This window comes from Trifolium pratense, linkage group LG3, assembly GCF_020283565.1.
Source record: "Trifolium pratense cultivar HEN17-A07 linkage group LG3, ARS_RC_1.1, whole genome shotgun sequence".
NCBI lineage: Eukaryota > Viridiplantae > Streptophyta > Magnoliopsida > Fabales > Fabaceae > Trifolium > Trifolium pratense.
The window spans coordinates 22,838,701-22,861,764 of record NC_060061.1 but is presented as its reverse complement, the minus strand read 5'-3'; the positions used below and the strand labels follow the sequence as shown (position 1 = coordinate 22,861,764).

General features: G+C 33.6%; 1 protein-coding gene and 1 long non-coding RNA gene across 4 annotated transcripts; both read left to right on the top strand.

Annotated features, from left to right (window-relative positions):
• Window positions 1–3,696: 3,696 nt before the first annotated feature.
• Window positions 3,697–8,668, top strand: LOC123917124. Of its 2 annotated transcripts, XR_006812375.1 has the most exons (5): window positions 3,697–4,099; window positions 4,525–4,649; window positions 5,801–5,901; window positions 7,834–7,932; window positions 8,336–8,668. It is a non-coding gene; the product is annotated as an uncharacterized LOC123917124 (long non-coding RNA). The 2 variants fall into 2 exon arrangements; XR_006812376.1 differs by lacking the exons at window positions 7,834–7,932; window positions 8,336–8,668 and adding an exon at window positions 6,338–7,827.
• Window positions 8,669–10,118: 1,450 nt separating this feature from the next.
• LOC123917111 (sugar transport protein 13-like) lies at window positions 10,119–22,857 on the top strand. Of its 2 annotated transcripts, none has more exons than XM_045968740.1 (4): window positions 10,119–11,077; window positions 11,318–11,442; window positions 21,478–21,769; window positions 21,897–22,857. In XM_045968740.1, exons 1-4 carry the CDS (start codon window positions 10,172–10,174, stop codon window positions 22,575–22,577), a joined length of 2,004 nt encoding a protein of 667 aa, XP_045824696.1. In that variant the 5' UTR covers window positions 10,119–10,171; the 3' UTR covers window positions 22,578–22,857. The 2 variants fall into 2 exon arrangements, with proteins under 2 accessions (XP_045824696.1, XP_045824697.1); XM_045968741.1 differs by having other exon boundaries at window positions 21,478–21,779.
• The last annotated feature ends 207 nt before the right edge of the window (window positions 22,858–23,064 follow it).

Sequence of the window (23,064 nt, the reverse complement as noted above, 5' to 3'; positions counted from 1 at the left end):
GCAAATCTTAATGAGGGAAAATTAACGGTCCGCTTTGTAGTAGATGGAGGGAATGAGAGGGGAGATTATGGGGCAATTTTGACAAAAAAAAAATATATATTAAGTCTCAATTATTAAAGAGATTTGATTGTTTAAAAAAATTTGTTTTTAAATTTTGATTCAAAGTAGATCGAGGGGAGGTAAGTTGATGGGATAATCTTGACCAAAAAAGATTAAAAACAAATTTTTTTAACCAATCAAATCTCTTTAATAATTGAGATTTTTTTTTTCAAAAATATAAAACGTTTTTTTTATAAAAAAAAAATTAATAAGAAGAAATTTTTTTTGTCAAAATTACTCTCTCACCTCCCCTCCATCAAGAAATTTTTTTTGTCAAGATTACCTCAAACCAAACGGGCTCTAAAGAAACCGGGGAATGAATTTGGACTAGAGTTAGAAAAAAAAAAAAAACAGGAGATTCTTTAATTTATTAATATAACCATGTGAGTCTATGAGTGACTCTTTAATAGCCATTAGATCAAAATTAAATTAATGGATCTTAGTGTAACTTTTTTATCAAATTACACTGGTGTAACAATTTGATTAATGTTACACCACTCAATAACGCTTTAACGAATACAAATTTTATAAAAAAAAATTCAAAATATCTACAGCCTCCGGTGCTAGGAAACCGAGGGATGCCTGTCCTACAGTAAAATTCTCATTTTTCAATCCCACAAGTGAAGAAATTTCAGTCAAATCCACACATGCATGTTTCCCTCCTACCCATACGTACACCAAAACATCACATGACCTCGATGTAGATCCTCCCTTCAGTGGGTCAGTCAAGAAGTTGATAGACGCCTGCTTCTTCACATATACTCTTACGCGCTCAAAAACATTCGGAACAAGGTCGTGTCTGTATTTGAAGTCTGAAAGCTCTAGACATTGAACTACATGCTCCCAAATGCCTTACGACAAACGACCCCATCAACATGAAACAAGGGAATTGAGGTTTTACCGTAACAAACTTTTGAAATATTTTTTGATTCAATGTTGCTATTCTTTACGAATATATTCCCTCCGTCTCATATTATAAGCAAAAAAAAATATTTTTCCTTGTCTCAAATTATAAGCAAAAGCAAATCACTTTTATTATTTTCAAGATTTATATTTACTTATTCTCAAGAAATTTAATGCAAATTGCATTTAATTTATTCTCTATATTTTTTTCCCATAATCAATAACCAATAAAAATTCTTTTTACATCTTTCGATAAAACTTATTTTAAGAAAAACACAAAAAATTATATTTCAAATTATTATATTGAACTTTTCTTAATAAGTATATGTAAAATGCGTCAAAAAAATAAGTGTACGTAAAAATTATTTTTTTCTTATAATATGAAACGGATGGAGTATATACACGGACAAGAAATGCAAGAATATCACATGTAGTCACGTGGTCCACTAAATAAATAACCCACAATTTGGGTTTAAATTTTAATTAATTAAAAAAATTTAATAGTGGACGCTCCATTAGGATTTCTGCTAACCGACTGAGTATAGAATACTACCAATTACCAAGCAAAGATAACGCCTTCTTCAACTGTGATTACTTTACTCTTATTTTTTCTAACACATTGTTTGGTTGGGGTGAAAGTGGGAGGAAAGAAATTTGGAGAAAGGAAAGTACCAATTTCAAGAAACTTTCCATTGTTTGGATGGAAGAGAAAAGTGGAAGGAAATAAGAATAACATGTGGGACCCACCAAAATTTGTTTCCTTCCAAAAGTGGACGGAAAATAGATTCATGGATGGATTTTGGTTGAAATGACACATATATCCAAAAAGATTAACAAATTTAAACATTTTAATTTTTTTATCCAATCATATTTTGTTTTTTTTTTTAAAGTAATCATATTTTGTTTTTACTTGTGGGTGTCTTTGTCATTTTAAATTTAAACATATTTCTTTCTTCTCATTTTCTTTTCACTTTCACTCAAACCAAACAACCTAAAAATTATCTAATTTTCTTTCATTTAACTTTCTTTTCACATCTAAACACATTAATGACTATGGAATCAATCAATTTCATTAACGATAGTCGTTCATAACCAAATGTCGGAAAAAGATGATCCATCAACTTCAACAATTACTCAGAGACACGTAGAGAGACGGATTTGGATCTTCTTCAATTTTCCATTTTTCCCTCATGTTTTCTTTTCTTTTGCTTAATTCAATGGATGATAATGGTTGATTCTCTCTCTTCCTTCATATATCAACCATTGGATTAAGCAAAATGAGAGAAAACATGAGGAAAAATTGAAGATGTCCAAATCCTGGGAGATGGAGAGACGATCTCTGTGTTCTTTTATTAATCATTTTCTTTTTAATTTTTTTTTTAGTTTTTTAAAATAAAAATGAATTGGAATAATTATAATAAAAAAAAAAATTAAAAATCTAAACATACATGCCACACGTCATCAAAAAATTGAAGATTCTGTGTCTAGTTGACAGTTCAGGGGTAACTAAAGGAATCTAAATATTACAGAAGAGAATCGCAAAATAATAAAATTATAAGGATAAAGTAAAACTCATATACTTTACCGGAGATAAAGTCTATTTACCCTTCTTTTATTATTTACAAGCGTAAAGATGACACTAACTTTTTTTTATGGTAAAGACGACACTAACTTAAAATAATTTAACTAGGGGAAAGCGGAGTCAGAGGTGGCTCGGATGGGCTACCGCCCACTCGAAAAAATTAGAAATCACTTGGATGCCCTTATGTATGTATAAACTTATGTGTGTATAAAATTATGACCGTACAGTATATATATGCAATAAAAATGAGAATGAATCCTCTCAATTTTTTTCTCTCAATTTTTCTCAATTTCTACATCTCAACCATTAATTAACTTTTTCCCTTTCTTTCAAATTCCAATTTTATTCTTCATTTATGATCTTAATAGTATAAGATTTCACATTATTTCCTCAATTATTTTTTACAATTGAGACATCTCTCTCAATAAAAATTATTGGAAACATGGTTGTCCTAGCCAGTGCCGTATATGAGGGGGGCGAGGAGGGCGACGGCTCTAGGCCCCCAAGTATTAGGGCCCCCCAAATTTTTTTTAGGGGTATATATATATATATTATATATGTCAATAATATAAAATAAATAAATATCAAAATGTTTGTGAAAATTTAAAATAATATGTCTAAATATCTTGTTAAGATTTTAAATTTAAATATATGTTACAATTATATTTACAATAATAAATTGTTACGAGTTATCGTTTATATTTTTGTTTAGAATGTGTCGAAAAAATATTTTTGTTTATAATCTTTTAAGATTTGCTTCTTTTATAAATATACTAGGTATTCAACCCGTGCGATGCACGGGTTTGATTAAATTTTTTATTTCATAATTTGTTTATCGAATAAAATAATATGATATTTAATTTTTTTAAAATTTGATTAAATTTTTTATTTCATAATTTGTTTATCGAATAAAATAATATGATATTTAATTTTTTTAAAGTTCAATATGCATATATGCATATTAACCGCCATTGAGAGATTAAAGCAAAGGTACTCCATATATGTAGAGAAAGATTAGTTTTGCCAAAAAAAAAAAAACAAATTAAAATATTTGTTTTGCCAAAAAAAAAAAACAAATTAAATGATTAGAGGGGTACTATGGGTAGTGCGCAGAGAATCCATTCCCTTTTTTGTTTTGAACAGCAATCAATTCCCTTCTTCCTTCTCTGTTAGCGTGTTTCTCAGCGTGTTTCTCCTCTGTAGTGTTCATTCCAACTCCATTCATTTTCTGCTATTCAGCCGCTGGGCATGGTGGCGATAGATGGATTTGAGGGAGGGTTTGGTTTGTGTTTTTTTGCGTGATCTTTCTGTGATGCTAAACAAAATTTAACTGACGGCGGGTTTGGTTTATGTGTTTGGGCATGATCTTTCCGCGACCTACTCGTTCTTGAGTGAGATGGTGATTTGTTTGGAGTTTATAGGGTTTGGGATATCTCCTATCGATATGAAACATGGGTTGGTTAGCCGAACAGTTGAAGAAATTTCGCAATCAACAATGGGGCTTATGCACATACGGTATGTGATCAATTGATTTGGTATTTTAAATTTATCTTTGGTCAAATTTTGGTCTCTGATCCTTGAGTAATCTGAACAATATAACACATAGATTCATAGCAATAATTTTCAGTTGGAACAACACATACCCTTTTGCTTTTGACAGAGATTGAAATCATTGAATCATATCTCATATCATAGATTCATAGGCTTACTCACCAAAAGTAGAAATAAACATTTGAGTGAGCAATGCAAAGGAAAATGTGGGGATCTCTCATAATTTTGGTTGTATATGACTTCTAATGGATCTAAGCATGATTTCTGTCGAGTGCCTGTTGAAAATAAAAATGAGCTTGTTTATTGTGGTAAATACTTGGCAAATTGAAATTGAAAAGTATTTATTATGATGTGTGAAGTATCTTAAGATCTTTTTCTCTTATCTGCAGTTGGTTTTGAAATGTGGCATCTTGGGTTGATGACAGGACTTGTAGTATTAATTTCATCAAGCCGCTATTTGCTATTGAAGATTTGGCCAGAATTTGCTGAGTCCAGTGAAGCAGCCAATAGACAGGTAACTGAAGGAAATGAGTTCTCTGTAATCAAAATATCACACTGTCACTGCAGTCTGCAATATAGTATACACGGTTGAATGAAGATTGCTCGGCTCACATTTTGTGTTAACTTTTAAATCCGATTTACTGAATTTCAAATATGAATTGTTCGATTTTGTTACTGAATTAAGTCATAGCTCTAGAAAAGTCCTTTTAAGATTTTGTAAGCTTGGTATTGTTGTTAACCGATTTCCATTTAAAATTTGAATATTCTATGGTAGATGGTAGTTAGTTAAGTAACTGTTAGTGTAACTAAACTACAAATAATTCTAGCGTATAATAACTTTTCTTATAACTCAGTTGCTTTTGTCCATTTTTATGTTTCTAAACTCTGGAAATATTTTGTTTTCCCAATCAGGTCCTTAGCTTACATATTATAACTTATTATTGTCTAGAAAATGTTGCTATAATAACTTATTCAATCATTTATAAATATGGAGGTGTATTTTACTACATGTTTCCATTGAGGCGAGACCGTTAATCAACCTAATATTGGTTAATTAATTGGATTTTTTTTTTATATATTAGCCCTTCAATTCTTAAAAATGGCTCTTAGTTATCAATGAGTTCAGTCAATAGATAGATAAAATTTGAGTTCTCTCGAACTATTTAATTTTAGAAGGAGCTCATTAAACACTTTAGTTCAATCATTTGATAACACAAATAAGTTAGCTTACAGCTTATTATATATATGTTAAGTTTGTTTGAAAGAAAAAAAAACGCTCATATATAATGCTCTTAGTCATAGAATACTTATTAAAATGAACTTCTTTTACTAATACAATTAAGAAAACTGAAGACTAAGATGGACGGGAAAAAAAAAATTAATCCCTCAAATTTGAAAAATGATAACTTAGTTTTTAAGAGAACATCAGATAACTTAGTCTTTTATTTATTTAACATTACAGTTCTAAATTTGTCTGAATTCATGTAAAAGATAATTCAAGGCTAACACAAACACACACAGGTCTTTCATTTACTTTGATGAATGTTTCATAAAAAATTGTTGAAGTGTTTAAGAGTAAATTAACTAACATTTTCTAATTTAAGCAACTAAATCAACATATAATTTAAGCACCGTCCAATACTGACTCAAAGGCTATTTCAACAGGAAATTCTTCGCTGGCCATGAAATCTGGACATGAAACATGGGTTGGTTAGCCGAACAGTTGAAGAAATTTCGCAATCAACAATGGGGCTTATGCACATACGGTATGTGATCAATTGATTTGGTATTTTAAATCAATCTTTGGTCAAATTTTGGTCTCTGACATGAACTGGTTTATATTCTTTGATTAATAGACATTGATGGTTCAAACATATTCAATGTTTTCTTTTTTGTAACATATTCAATGGTTGATTGGAATAGTAGTAGGCTGAAGCTGCCCCTTTTCTTATTCAATATTTATTATCTTATCAAGTATATTTACATTGAGGAAGACCATGAAAAACTTCATGGTATACTACATTTTTAGTGTGTTGTACATAATTCTCATCACTTTCAATAATGAGAATCTTCAAACCGTTTGGTGAAGTCACCCTTGAAAAAGCAACATACAGCTGTCCATGACTAAATACAGGTTTTGGCAAATATAATCCCACATAATTTAATGACTGGCCCTGACTTTTGTTTATTGTCATTGCGTAGCACACCTTTATGGGAAACTGCTTCCTCCGCAAGATAAAAGGCCACTTAGAGTCATCAGAAGTCAGAACAATCCTTGGGATTAGTACTTTTGAACCAACATTAGATCCTGTAATTATTTTTGCTTCTATTATTCTTTCTCCCAAATGCAAAATAATGAGTCTAGTTCCATTGCACATTCCTAAGGCAGGATTGATATTTCTCAATAACATAATAGGCATTCCTTCTTTAAGCTCTAAGCAATGATTAGGAAACCCATTAATACTCAAGGAGTTGAGAAATTCTACGGGATACATAAGCTCTTGTTCTGATATGTTATCAGTTGTTTTGTCAATTTCATCTGAGCTCCTGTATTGTTTTGTAGATCCTTCAGTAATCTGAACAATATAATTATTGATTTCATCAACTGTTTCATTTAGAGGAGTGAGTATTGCCCTTTCCCTGAGATATTCTTCATTCCACAAATGCCGCTTTAAGTTTGGATATGTGCTTTCCACAATTTGTTTGAGTGGATCGCCCATTGGTTGGATAAGATATTGATTTGGTATCCTTGTCCATGATGCAATCTCTTCTCCATCTTTGCATATAGTTTCAATGTTTCCATCACCAAGTTGAAGGAGCCATTTATTGAATTCGCGTGTCGAAGCCTGTTGTTCACCTGTAGTATCTCGGACTCTCATGCTCTTGGACAACATAAAAATTTTGCAGTGGTCCCACAGATCAGAATTGTTGATACATGCTTGAACTATATCATGCCGCCGTCCTTTTGGTATCACCGGAAGTATTTGCCTAAAATCTCCTCCAAGAAGAATGGTCTTTCCTCCAAACGGCTGTTTTTTCTTTTCTGGGAATTTGTAACCAATTATGTCTTGAAGTGTCTTGTTAAGAGCTTCAAAAGCAAATCTTTTAGTCATTGGTGCTTCATCCCAAATTATTAGATCTGTTTGAACCATTAGCTGAGCCAGATGAGTATTTTGTTTGATCGAGCACGTGCTGTTTTCATAGAGATCTAGTGGAATTTGAAATCTACTATGAGCTGTCCTTCCTCCCGGCAATAATAGTGATGCAATACCTATCAGGAATAAAAGAAATTAAAAATAAGTTTGATAGCACAAAAGTACATTAACAATAGTATTAAAGAAAATAATATTAAGATATGTTGTATAGATAAGTAGTTATTTTTATATTAAATACATGAAGGCTAAAAATGATTAAAAAATAAGGAAACATACATATTTACGTTAGAAATAAGGAAATTTATTTTTTATAGTTTATTTTTTATAAAGATTACCTGAAGAAGCTACGGCAAGCACTATTTTTTTCTCTGACCTGAGTTTGGCAATGATTGTTCTGTATAGAAAAGTTTTACCAGTTCCCCCATGGCCATATACGAAGTAGACTCCACCCATGTTTGTCTCGACTGCTTTTAAAACATGATTATATACAATAAGTTGTTGGTCATTGAGTAATGGATGACACCTTTCATGTTCTTTTATCAGCTCGATAACATTATAATTCAGCTCTTCTAGAATAAGGCGATTCTCCATGGCTTCCGAGGCAATACTACTTGGTAACGGCATTCCAGAGAAATCAGAAAGGTATTTTCCATTTTGCACCAAAATCTTTTCAAGTTCAATTAAGCAGTATGATTGAATCTGTTCATCAGTCAGCTGCAACTCAGAGTGGTGAAACAATTTTCTTTTTTTGTAGAGAATATCATCAGACAAAATTTTCCAATTATATTTATACAAATAAAGTCGGTCTTTTTGGATGCATAGATTGATCTCTCTTCTCAAACATATCTATACCCAAATCATATGCATCTTTTTCCCCAGCACATACTAAAATTTAAAATAGAAAATATTTTACATTATTCTATTATGTAGATTGTCAAATATTTAAGCTCATGTTTTTATTGATATAACATTTGTTTATCTAATTTTTTACCCTTATTTCATGATTTCTTTTAATGATAAATGTGAATATGTCTATTTATTTTAGGTGAATGAGGAGATCTATAATAGGATATAAAGAATTCTATTTCACAAGGTGTATGTGAACCGCTTGGATCTTAAGAGAATGATAGAAACAAAAAAAAAGTTGAAAATAAATTTTTTGAATGCTTTTACTCATGTGACGTCATTGTTAATTATAATTGTAATTGTAATTGTAATTGTAATATATAATATACATGAAAAGTACTGGTGTAACTTGACTAAGAGGTTGTCAAAATAGATTAATTTCCATACATGTATCATCTATAGTTTAAACATAGTTGATTGAGTAAAGTTTATATATGCACTTTATATTGATCGACGAACAATTTGTGTTCTTCTTTTGAAGTCTAGCTCTAATATAAAATTTGACAAAATTTATTCCAAAGCTCTTTAAATGTCTATTTTTTGTTTTATCAAATAAGAATACTATTTACATAAAAACATTAATTGAGTTTATAAAGGTCAAGATAAGTGTCTAACATTTTTTTTATAATAATAATAATATTATTAATAAAGAGATTGAAATATAAATAAGATAAAGTTAGAGAGAATTGAGAGAGAAAATGCGATAAACATAAAGAGAATAATGGATATAAGTCGATGTCGATCCTTAAAATATATTAGTAGACTATAGTTTTTATGATAAGTTTTCTTCCTCATGCTTAGTGAACTTATGATGTGAACCGTAAGCTTCCAAAATAATGTCAAACCGATAAAATTAAAATGAACAAGATATTCATTTTTAATGCATTTTTTTTAAGTCTCCTTTCACATACATAGCGGACTCATAATCTCATCATTTTGTTTTAGCAATATGACAAATTTATTCAAGCACAATGACAATGAAATGTTTTGGTAATATTGTGACTTTGGTATGAAGATTAAATATTTCATTTTAATAATGTTTTGACTTTAATTTGAAATATATATAGAGGGTTAAAAATATATTTAATAACCCTATAAAATACTACTTAACACTGCACATACATGACAAAGTTGTTTCAAAAGCTCTTTGAATATTTAGTCTAATAGAAAAAACCTCTTTGAAGTATAAAATAATTATTACTTTAAAAAAATTTACGATTAATTAACATGTCATCTCATTTTTATAAAGGTCGAGACAAGTATTTACAATTTTTTCATATAAAATAATAATAAGGATATTGGAGTATAATTAGGATAAAGATAGAAAGAATTGAGAGATACAGAGAATGATAGATGTAGATAATATAATAAAATAATCCACTATTTTTTTCATAAAAACAAAAAATATATTAAAACAAAAATTACACTAATTTGAAGATATATAAATCAAACCCATAAAAAAGAAGATTAATAAAACAATTTTTTAATATAATACACTAATCTCTGCACTTTTATTGTTTTTTATATACACCTAAATAACACATTGTCTATCTTAAAAGTAATTTTTATCTACCTATATATATATTATAGATTCACTTGACGAGAAAAAAAGATTAAAAATATTTTAAAAGTCACTTTTATAATTAAAGAATAATTCAACAACACATCTAAAAAAAAATATTATTTTTAATACAACTTATTATAAAACATAATTTTTTTAAAAAAATATTCTAATCAAACCCGTGCAACGCACGGGTTGAATACCTAGTAAAGTTGTATACCAATGAGCTAGCTGACTTGTTTTGACTACTACTACTTTTTTTAGGCATCCCATGATGGCATGGCAACTTGCAAGCCACTAGCCATCAATTACTAGAATATATTATATATCCGAATCTTAGCTCTATATAAACCAAAGAAATCCCATCCAATTCTCATATCACAATCCAAAACTTACCAACAAAAACCCAAAACAATGAACACTTTTAGTAACTTGTTTCTTATATTCATATTGCTATCTCAAGCAACATCTTCTCTCTCAAAATGCCATCCAGAAGATAAAAAAATTCTTCTCCAAATCAAAAAAGAACTCAACAATCCAACCTTTCTATCCTCATGGGAACCACACACTGATTGTTGCAACTTCAAGTGGTTTGGTGTTTCTTGTTCATCCTTAACAAATGATCATGTCACTGATCTAAGTATCTCGAATGTAACACTTACTTCTCGATTCCCTCCTTCGATTGGTAACATATCTTATTTACGGTCTCTTTTTATCTACGATTTACCAAATCTCACCGGCATAATTCCAGAATCCATAACCAAACTCACTAGACTTATATATCTCACAATTAGTGAAACCGGCGTTACCGGCCCAATACCAAAATTCACGTCCCAATCTAAAAGCCTTGTTAATTTGGATCTTTCACATAATAACCTCTTCGGAGAATTACCACCTTTACTATATAAATTACCTAGTCTTTCCGGAATTCTATTTAACAACAACAAGTTAACAGGTTCAATCCCTCGTTCGTATGGTTACTTCAATAATAGCGGCGTAGCTGCTTTAGATCTCTCTTACAATAATCTCTCGGGGAAACTCCCAATTTCATTGGCGAATTTAGATATTTACCTAGTTGAATTGGCTTATAATAAGTTAGAAGGTGATGCTTCTATGCTTTTTGGTTCCAATAAAAAGACATTGGTAATAGACATTTCGGGAAACAATTTTGAGTTTGATTTTGGAAAAATTGAGTTGTCTATAACAATAACAACATTGGATGTGAGTCATAATAAGATCTATGGTAATTTTCCTATGGGAATGGAAAATGTAACATTCTTGAATGTGAGTTACAATAGATTGTGTGGTGAGATTCCAAAGGTTGGATATTTCAATACTTTTGATGGGTCTTCATTCTTTAATAGAGTCCTCATCTATATAAAAAAAAAAAAAAATTAGAATTCAATTTCTTTGAATTCACTTTTATCCCTTTAAATCCATATCAAAGAATTCATCTCATTTAAAAGTTTTAATTAATTTTTAATTTGCTTCTTCAAAAAAATTAATTTTTAATTTGTTCAACATGTAACTAAATAGTTTTTTGATTTAATTTGATTATAGGCCGTGCCAGTGTTTCTTTCCGAAATTGCTCCTTCAAGAATACGTGGAGCATTGAATATACTTTTCCAACTTAATGTCACTATTGGCATTTTGTTTGCTAACCTTGTCAACTATGGAACCAACAAGTAAGTATTTTTCTTGGATGGTGTTGCATACTTTTTTTTCTCTTCTACAATTTTGGTTGTTATATGAAAAAACAATTAAGATGATTGATGAAAATTAAATCACAAGTCATAATCAAAAGAGTGGTAATCTTAATAGTAGTAGTTAGCAAATTGAATTAATGGTAATACTAGTATGTACAAGAAAATTTTGGTCCTTTCTATGACTTTTATAATCATATAAACTAATAAATTACTAATAATTTAAAAGTCTAGCACATGCTTGTTTATTTTGTAATTCTGGTATAGCAGAACCAGATGTTGTATAGAATGTCGAGACATCTGGTCTGACAAAAATAACACGGCAAGGCATATAACATTAAAACGGATACTGAGAAATAATGTTTTATCAGATGTTCCAACATTCAATTTAAAGAGAATGTCATACTTAATGTTGGAACATCTTACGAAACATAATAAAATCAACAAGTAAATAAACCGCACAGGAAATTGTTAACCCAGTTCAGCCAACCTGCCTACTCTGGGGGATACCAATCCAGGAAGGAAATCCACTAATAGCTCTAGTCACTAAGACCTCCAGCAAACCCTCGGTTTACGTCTTACACTAAGACCTCCAGCAAATCCTAGGTTTACGCCTTATGACCTCGACACTACTCATGTAACTTCTGCCTAGGAACTCCTAGACATGAGATCCCATCTCACTTCCACTCACTCAACACAACCTGTGTTGTTTATAAAATGTTGGGAATAATGTAGCGACAACTTACTAAGACACCACTTCACTTTTGCTTAAAAGCTTCAAGTGAATCACACACGGTAAACTCCGTACTTCAAAGCTTAGGAGTAACCTTACAATAACAAACTCAGTTCTTAACTCGTGTTATAGAATCCACAAGTAAGAATCACAATTAAAAATACAAACATTATCTCCTTGCTTAAAAGCTTCAGAGATATTACAATACTCAACTCATTACCTAAAGGTTTCTGAGTGAGGACATAGTGACCATCTCACAACCCGAGTGGTTCACTTACACCAACTCTCCTAGAGAGTGGCTTAAAGACACGAAACCCTAAAGACTACATCTTTGATGAAACAATGGTTTCGGTTCAATGAAATCTTGGTCTTGAGTCTTCTTTATATAGACAGAGCTAGCACGCTCCTGATCTTCCAAGATAAGCTTCAGAACACAGCTGGTCTTTGAGTCACGTCCAGCTAAGCAAATCAGACCTTAATAAAAACTTTCCTAAAATAGTTTATCCTCTTTAGGAAATAAACAATGTGTTGAATCATTCCATTAAGTCTTGATAAGAACATATCTTCACTGATAACGTCTTGATCAGATCAAATCTTGATATACACGTTTGTAAAGTGGATTTCCATATATAGCAGATACGTGTAATAAATGCGCGAGATTTGGGCAATCTGACTGTCGTACCCAAACATGTTACAACATTTGGTCCAACATCTTTTGTACTCAAACATGTTGAAACATTTGGTCCAACATCTTGCTTGTATATTTGTTTTAGCAAAATGAGGCCAACACACAAATATCCAACAATCTCCCCCTTTGGCAATTTTTGGCTAAAACAACTTCAGCCCATTAATTAGCATAGAGAGATTTAAAAACCATACAATCCTTCAAGTCAACGCGAGCACACAAATATGAAGGAAGGTAGAACATCTTCTATGTTACTTCCAAAATAATTCCTCAAATAAAAATAACGCACAGGGTAAAGAAATAAACTTTACCATAAATCATCAGAGGCATACACAGCAGCAGAATCATAACCAACTTAGCTTCATCCTTCAGTAGAGAGAAATAAACTCTCACAAGCACACTTGGGAAAAATAAATTCCCACATCAGCATCAAGATGTTTCAACATTTTGTAGCGCATCATAACGTCCATACATTAAGCACACATAGGTAGAGAACTTGATATTGCATTACTCTCCCTTAATATCAGATCAGAAAAAAAATACTTTTGCTCCCCCTGAATACATCAGCTCATGCATCTCATCAGGCCATCAGAAAAACTAGTTCTTACTCCCCCTGAATTCATGCATGTCACTGCACACACTACTACTTCTTCATAGACAAGCTAGACTAGCATGTCACAACATCAGATACAACATTATAAAGTAGCAGACAAACACAAACATACTACTCCCCCTTTTTAGCCACAAAATATGCCAAACAAAAACTTCGTGCATTAAGAGCAATAGTAATGAACATCACAAAAATCCATAGTGCAGAATATCAGAGCATAACAGATCCATATATTAGTATCTAGCAATCCATAGTCTTGAAATACCAGAAGCATTACATCACGTACCAACAGAAAAGGCAAATGTCCTCAACATTATGCTCCACATCATATAATCATCAGATACTATACATCACATACTGCTACCGCACACAAAACACATCACAGATCACAACTCCTTAAGCAAACCACAAAGTAGCAGTTGGGAAGAGTAAATTATCACATAGCGGAGAAAAATAAGTTCTCATGCATTCAGGATGTTCCAACATATGGCAGGACATCATCCGGAGCAAACAAATAGAGCTTTGCACAACAGAATAGTAACTACTTACTGCATTATGCTACTTCCCCTCAAAATCAGAATCAGAGCAAAAATTAATTTTACTCCCTCCAAATACATTGACACATGCTTATCAGAATGATCATCAGAAAACAATTCTTACTCCCCCTCAATTTTATCATCCATATCAGCACATAAGCATACAGCAACGCAGATTCAATACTACACCACTCAGATTAGCAGATGTCTAAGCATCAGATACCACATCATATAGTAGAACACATCCAACCACTAGCATGCATATGTGTCAACATCAGGTAGCACAACAGACATTAGCAGCAAAACATATCATGTCTACCAACTACTTAAGTACTTCCCTTTTTAGTCAGAAGTGTAGACAAAATAGGGTCTTCATGCATTAATCAAATAGTACAATAGTAGAGATATCCAGGAACATAGTGCACAGAGCTACTACAAACAAAGACAACACCATGGGATACATACCTCATCAGATATAGATTAGCAGTGGAGTCATCATCAAATAGCCTAAAACAGATCACACTTCATCAGCACAAAATTTTCAACATGATGAACAAGATGTTTCACCATCTAGTAGCACATCAGATAGCACAGGTTCCTCCGGTATGGTATCAGAGCATTGACAACAAAGATGTTTCAACACATGATAGCACAACACATAGCACATGTTAGCAAAGATGTTTCAACATGTTTATCTAGCGTGGTATCAGAGCGAATATGAGCAATCACAAAATACGTCACATGTTAGCAAAGATGTTGCAACATATGGTAGCACAGCTTCTAGCACAGGTTCTTCCAGCATGGTATTAAAGCACGTGGTCTTCCAATCAGGGCACGCAGCATCCATCTAACAGAAACTCCCCTTGTACACATGATCCCATCTTTGTGCAAAGGAAGCACGATGAAAGGAAACATTGCCACAGAGAGCAACAAGCACATTCTGAGGGATCTTTTTCCCACCAGACTTTTTCTTTGAGGCAGAGGGTGTGATGTCTGGTACATCCTCCTCAACATTATACTCAGAGTTACTTGAAGGTGCTTCCTTTCTGTTCAGACTCTATCTCTTCTTACTAGCAAGCACAATAACCTCATACATGTTCTTCAACCACTTCTTCATTAAGTGGCACAGTTTGATGCCTTTCTTTAGACTGAGAGACCCTTCTTCGACCTCAGTAGAATTCTCTTCATCAGACCCTGTTTCTTTATCAGATGAGTCAGATGGGTCAACAGATGTCCCAACATCTTTCACCACAGCAGTTTCTTGAACAGGTTTCTGGACAATAGTGACATCAGCCTTAGGTTGGTCCACAGATGTGTCAACGTCTGTCACAACATCCTTTTCAGGAACAGTTTGTTTTGATTTATCAACAACAGAACCAATAGCATCTTTTGTTTGAGATGCAGCAGCAAGAACATTACCATCTACAATTGTGTTTGTGGAATCAGCAACATACACACCAGCAGAGATAATAATGTCAGGAACTAGTAATACTTCTCATAGCTTCTTTTTCCTTTAAAGTACAAAGGGAGAAATAAACTCCCATATACTGAAGAAAATAAATTCTCACACATCAGAGAAAAATAAATTCTCAAAAATCAGATCAGGATGTGTAGACAACATGGGTGACATCATAGCATAACATATCTCATGAGAGCATAAAGCTAGAGGTTTCAGAAGCAGATCTGAAACTGTCACATAATCACATTTAAGTATCACATATCCGAGCATTATCGCATCTGATCACAACACATCTGAACACGTATAGTACTTCTCAACAGAATGCACATCCACACAAACAATCATAGCATGACTAGTTCTTTTTTCAGTCATACTTTGAGCAATAACTTGGTCACGTGGAAGATCATCAAGATCAGTTTCTTTCACCACAGTCTAAACTTCAATGCTCCAAACCACCATCAGGTTTAAGACTCTCAGAACCATATTAGCATCAGTTTGGGGAATTGTAGAACAAGTTTCAACACCACGAACAGGTTGGTCCAAGATGTTTCAACATCTGATGTGACATCAGACTCAGGTTAGGTTTCTTTGGGGGACACAACCACAACTTTAGTGGGGGATAACAAAGTGACAGAATCAACAACTTTGAAATATGACACATGAAAAATTTCAAAAAAAATGTCATCAACAACCACAACATTCATACTAGACTGACCTATGGTTTTAAGAGATCTTGGTTTATCTAGAATTACAATTTCAGAGACAGATCTCACAGATGTTTCAACACTACCCACAACATTTGAACTGACAAAAACCTTTAACAGAGGTAACAACATTTAATTCAACATTAGGGGTGACAACTGAATCAATGAGATTATCAAAACAAGTTTGGTAGGTTTATTAACATCATCAACAAACATAGATAGACTTTTCTAGGACCTTTTGAGAGATAAGATTAACCTGAATAATGGATTTAGAAATAGGTTTCCTAGATGATGCACATTTTGTTGACCAAGCAAAATAGAAGTAGATTCAGATGGATTCAAAGTATTCACAGACCTTTTATGCATTCCGTTCTGACACGTGGTTGATCAAACTGTCCATTTCACTTCCTTGTTGATCTTACAGGAAACATGACTCGAATAATGTTCTAACATTCAGTCAGACATTGTCTTCTTTTACTTGCATTGATCAACACATCTTCAAACATACTGTCTTCCACTTGATTCAAAGTGTTCTCCTTTCACTTAGACTTAGTGACACATACCAAGACATCTGAATATCACATTTGTGACATCTCTCAATAATGAAGACTCTTGGAAAGTCCTTCCAAAAAACAATCTGTAGAGAAAAATAAATTCTCCCAGACTCAACCATTTAACCACTCGAGAGATATGTGGATAACTGATATAATTATTCATCTTTACATGACTAGAATCAGCCATGCCTTGTTAATAATTTCATAATGTCTCAACATGTTGTCTGACATCATATTCTCATATGAGGCATAAGATCTCCACAAGCTTGTACAACACTCAAGACAATATATATGTACCAATGCAATCCACAGATAAACACAAGACCCTACCTGTCATAGATAATCAGGGCTCCAACTGAAGATGAAAACTTGAGCACTAAATGAAAACATGTGAAAGACTTCATGCTTTCATGTTGAAAGGCAACACTAACTCCCTCAGTAGAGTTGATTCTGAGTCAGATATTCTCACTTCTTGAGAATACATCCAAGCATTCTGACCTCTTCACTTAACAAGGACACATCTGATCAATGTCCTAGCAGAACCACACTATGTATCATGACCTTTTGAATAGGCAGGATGTCATGCATACAAGGTGTAAAGTCACTCACAAAATCCAAAACATCTTAGTTTGCTTAAAAGCTTGACTAAGATTCTGATTATCAACCATTTTCTAGAGTGACTTGCAACAGAAGAAAATCAAAGACAATTATCAAACCTCAGTATTTGACAATATTCTTCTGCCCTTACATTCACTAGTAGTTGTTGATACTAGTGGAATAAATAGTCATGCATTGTTAGAGCATACTATTAAAATAAGATCAGAACCTCCACATTCTGATTCACATAGTCAGAAACACGTCTTCTGACCACACAACTTGAGCACTCCCATGCAAAGTCTCAAGCACCTTCCACAGAACACCATTAGTAAATATGATGTTACAACATCATTTGGGACATCAGCTTCTGATTTTGGAACCCAATTACATTGGTTCATAAATCATCATTCAAAATGACTCATTGTGCATAAACATTCTTCAAGAAGCTCCCAATAGAGTACCATCAATGCAGATCATCCAGGTTTTTCAAAACACCTGAATACCATGAAGAGAAATATACTCTCCGAACAATAAAGTTCAGACTACATAATTGCACAGCTCTTCAGACAAATATATCAGTTTTATGCATAACTTCAACAAAGGATATACAGATACTTAGCACCCATTAAAGTATTTATCATTTGCCAGATAGGATTACCTTCTCACACAAGGTAGGACATTAGATCTGACATCATTCTTCTGCACATATATGGCACCAACAGATAACATCCACTCATGACAGTTATTCTTACAAAAAAATCATTCCAGATTAGGTCAGTTGCTTGACCTTGTACTCCACCCTGAGTAGAACCAGCTTCCTTGGCTGAAGAAGCAGATGTTGGAGAAGATGTTTCAACATTAATTCTGACATCAATCTCAATCCCATCGGTTTCATCCTGAACTATGGTCTGAAGATACCATAGTAGTTCATAACTCTTGCAAGGGACACAAGAGAATCAACCATCAGTAGTTGATCAACCTTCAATATCAAATCATCCACAAATGCAGGGACGTGCATATTATACATCTCAAAATCTTCTTCTAATGTACAAACCTCTTGTCTTACTTTGAGATGTTTGATGTCATTCTTCTGAACCTATAGAGGTGATTCCCTCTAACAGGTATCTGGAACATTTTGATCCAACACAATATCAGGTATCACAGATGTGACAGTACTTAGCACAACATCAGTCTTAGGTGCCAAAGATGTGCCAACATTCGACACAACATCATTTTCAGAGACAGATCCTTTGAGAGATTCATCAACAAACTCACTTGTGACCTTAGTGGAAGTATTAACCACATCAGATGGATTTCCCTTGATTAACGTACACCAGAAAATGGAGAGAGGGATGCAACATATACTTCATTTCACTTCAACACAAACACTCATCTTGAAGGGAAGTAGAAACTTCGTCAATCTTAATTCAAGAGATATCTTTAATGCACAAGGTAAAGAATTAACTTCACCAAAAATACTAGAGAACCATAATCCTTTGGTCCCAACAATAATAAATCCTCCTTACTTAATCATGCATTCATACAACTAGATATAATCACACGAATATAACATGCATGGTTAAAACATCAGAAAACACATCAACACTGCACACAACTTCAACTACCACTTACTTGGATCAGACATGAACTAACCCAAGAGGTCAACCATATGTTGATCGTGTCCCAACAAACTTATCTAAGACATGTTTCTAGTGTAGAAACCATCTCAGACACAGATGCCTCCTCTTCCAGGTCAGGAGAAGGTTCCAAACATATGTAACCAACACACACTTGTTTAGCACCCAAGCATCTGTCATGCCCTACTGTCATCCAACAAAATTCTGCAGAATCTGATCGTCAGATGTTCCGTCAGATGTTCCAACATCTAGTAAGACATCAGTTCCCTTCTAACGAAACACGCCAAGAAATCCTTTATCAAAGCCAATGGAGGTTAGCTTTTGGAAGCAAAAATAAATTGCTCATAACTTCCTTCAGATCCCTTTTCAACAAACTCATACATGAGTGCCTTTATGAGTGGACTTAAGATCACCCCCAAGTATCTTTGGCATCTCTAACAAGTTAATTAAAAAAAAACTCTCCTCGAGCATCACCACACCAGGGCTTACATCATAGAACAGAGTGGTGCATCCTCAACAAACAAAACCACCAGGAGTTTTCCATCAGATATATATGCAGCGGAATTCAAACCACAAAACTCCTCAACAAACTTCAGGCACACTACAATAACTCACGTTTGAAAATAAATCAAACCATACAGCAACTCATCACAAGATCTACACGCCTGAACAACAAAAGATAGGTCTAATACACACCCTATCATGAATAGTCCATCCTCCACTTCTAGGGACCATTCAATCAATGTGAACTTCTCCAAGTTCAAACAAATTTTCAGTATTCCTTACTTGCCCATAACCAGAAAGTATCTTCCCTAAGATCTCATCCAGAAAACAGAACAGGATGCCTGCTCTGATACCAATTGTAATTCTGGTATAGCAGAACCAGATGTTGTATAGAATGTCGAGACATCTGGTCTGACAAAAATAACACGGCAAGGCATATAACATTAAAACGGATACTGAGAAATAATGTTTTATCAGATGTTCCAACATTCAATTTAAAGAGAATGTCATACTTAATGTTGGAACATCTTACGAAACATAATAAAATCAACAAGTAAATAAACCGCACAGGAAATTGTTAACCCAGTTCAGCCAACCTGCCTACTCTGGGGGATACCAATCCAGGAAGGAAATCCACTAATAGCTCTAGTCACTAAGACCTCCAGCAAACCCTCGGTTTACGTCTTACACTAAGACCTCCAGCAAATCCTAGGTTTACGCCTTATGACCTCGACACTACTCATGTAACTTCTGCCTAGGAACTCCTAGACATGAGATCCCATCTCACTTCCACTCACTCAACACAACCTGTGTTGTTTATAAAATGTTGGGAATAATGTAGCGACAACTTACTAAGACACCACTTCACTTTTGCTTAAAAGCTTCAAGTGAATCACACACGGTAAACTCCGTACTTCAAAGCTTAGGAGTAACCTTACAATAACAAACTCAGTTCTTAACTCGTGTTATAGAATCCACAAGTAAGAATCACAATTAAAAATACAAACATTATCTCCTTGCTTAAAAGCTTCAGAGATATTACAATACTCAACTCATTACCTAAAGGTTTCTGAGTGAGGACATAGTGACCATCTCACAACCCGAGTGGTTCACTTACACCAACTCTCCTAGAGAGTGGCTTAAAGACACGAAACCCTAAAGACTACATCTTTGATGAAACAATGGTTTCGGTTCAATGAAATCTTGGTCTTGAGTCTTCTTTATATAGACAGAGCTAGCACGCTCCTGATCTTCCAAGATAAGCTTCAGAACACAGCTGGTCTTTGAGTCACGTCCAGCTAAGCAAATCAGACCTTAATAAAAACTTTCCTAAAATAGTTTATCCTCTTTAGGAAATAAACAATGTGTTGAATCATTCCATTAAGTCTTGATAAGAACATATCTTCACTGATAACGTCTTGATCAGATCAAATCTTGATATACACGTTTGTAAAGTGGATTTCCATATATAGCAGATACGTGTAATAAATGCGCGAGATTTGGGCAATCTGACTGTCGTACCCAAACATGTTACAACATTTGGTCCAACATCTTTTGTACTCAAACATGTTGAAACATTTGGTCCAACATCTTGCTTGTATATTTGTTTTAGCAAAATGAGGCCAACACACAAATATCCAACATATTTGAAATGTGTTCTCCGCTAACACATTAGTCTACACAGTCAACTTGGATTTTAAAGTAAACACTTCATAGAAACGTGGATTTGTCTCCTTTTTAATCAGTGACTACAGCCCTTGAAAATAATAATTGTTTTATTTAAAATATTTAAAAAAAATGTCATTAACAATTATTTGGTGAAGAAAGTTACCAAAAAATTTATTTGGTGAAAAAATTAATGTTACTATAGCATTTTTCTTGTTGTAGAATGATTGCTAATATATTTTGAGAAAAAACAAATGAAATTTTTATAGTGTAGTTTTAGTTGAGACACTTGTTGATTACTTACAATTATTTGATGTTGTGACCAAAATGTAGAATCAAAGGTGGATGGGGTTGGAGGCTATCTCTAGGGTTGGCTGGTATCCCAGCACTTCTCCTAACACTTGGTGCCATCTTGGTTGTGGACACTCCCAACAGTCTCATAGAACGTGGTCGTACGGAAGAAGGAAAAGCGGTACTCAAAAAGATCCGTGGCATCGATAATGTTGAACCAGAGTTCTTGGAGCTTGTTGAGGCAAGTCGTATAGCTAAAGAGGTTAAACACCCCTTTAGAAATCTTCTTAAACGCAAAAACCGTCCTCAACTTGTCATTTCGGTCGCCTTGCAAGTATGTACCGGTATATTCTAATATTTATTAATATTGACTGCTTCAAAAGTAATGATTTCATCTCTACCACATTGAAAAAAATTGTTTGTCCAATTGCTGATTCATTTTTGTTGTGATAAAAAAACAGATATTCCAGCAATTCACAGGCATCAACGCGATCATGTTTTATGCGCCGGTGTTATTCAACACATTGGGATTCAAGAATGATGCCTCCCTTTATTCCGCTGTGATAACCGGTGCTGTGAATGTGCTCTCCACAATTGTATCTATCTACTCAGTGGACAAAGTTGGACGCCGTATGTTGCTGTTGGAAGCCGGTGTACAAATGTTCTTGTCTCAAGTCGTGATAGCTATCATTTTGGGGATCAAGGTCACAGATCATTCGGATAACCTTTCGAAAGGTTATGCAATATTCGTAGTTATCATGGTTTGCATTTATGTTTCTGCTTTTGCTTGGTCTATAGGTCCTCTTGGATGGCTTATTCCAAGTGAGACATTTCCATTGGAGACCCGTTCAGCCGGACAAAGTGTCACTGTTTGTGTCAATTTGCTCTTCACCTTTGTTATTGCACAAGCTTTTCTATCCATGTTATGTCATTTCAAGTTTGGCATCTTCTTGTTCTTCTCTGGTTGGGTTTTCATGATGTCAATCTTTGTGTTTTTCTTGGTGCCCGAGACGAAGAACATACCAATTGAAGAGATGATTGAAAGAGTATGGAAGCAACATTGGTTTTGGAAGAGGTTTATTGAAGATGATCATGACAATGAGAAAATAGAAAATGCTGATAATTGTAACTTTTTGTTTTAATTTGTGCAATTTTGGTCCTGCCCGTCTAAATTGAAGCACAATTTAAACTGCGTCGGTCTATTACCGCGTTAGCTCCCCTCCAATTTTTTTATTTTAATTAAATAATAAAAGATAAAAAAGGAGGTGGGGGGGGGCGAGCGGCAGCGGCTCCAAGCGATGACGGCGAGAGGTGCTTGAGTGGAAGAAGCTGAGGAGGAACTGGGTGTTGACAGTTAAGCTTCAGTTGTCAACAAGTATAAAAGAAAGAACTCAAAAAGATACTGCGAATTAATTTGACAAATTAACCCCATGCATATTAATTTTTAATTTGTCAAATTTTTGGTTTAGCAACTGGCAAGTGTACCTGAGAGGGTCGCTATTCATATTTATTCAACATAAAAAAATTCTTTGACCAAAAATAAAATAATGTAATAATTCAATATCAGCATAATAAAGAAAAACATGAACCTTCCTAATCACAAAATATAATAATTAGATAATGAGATTG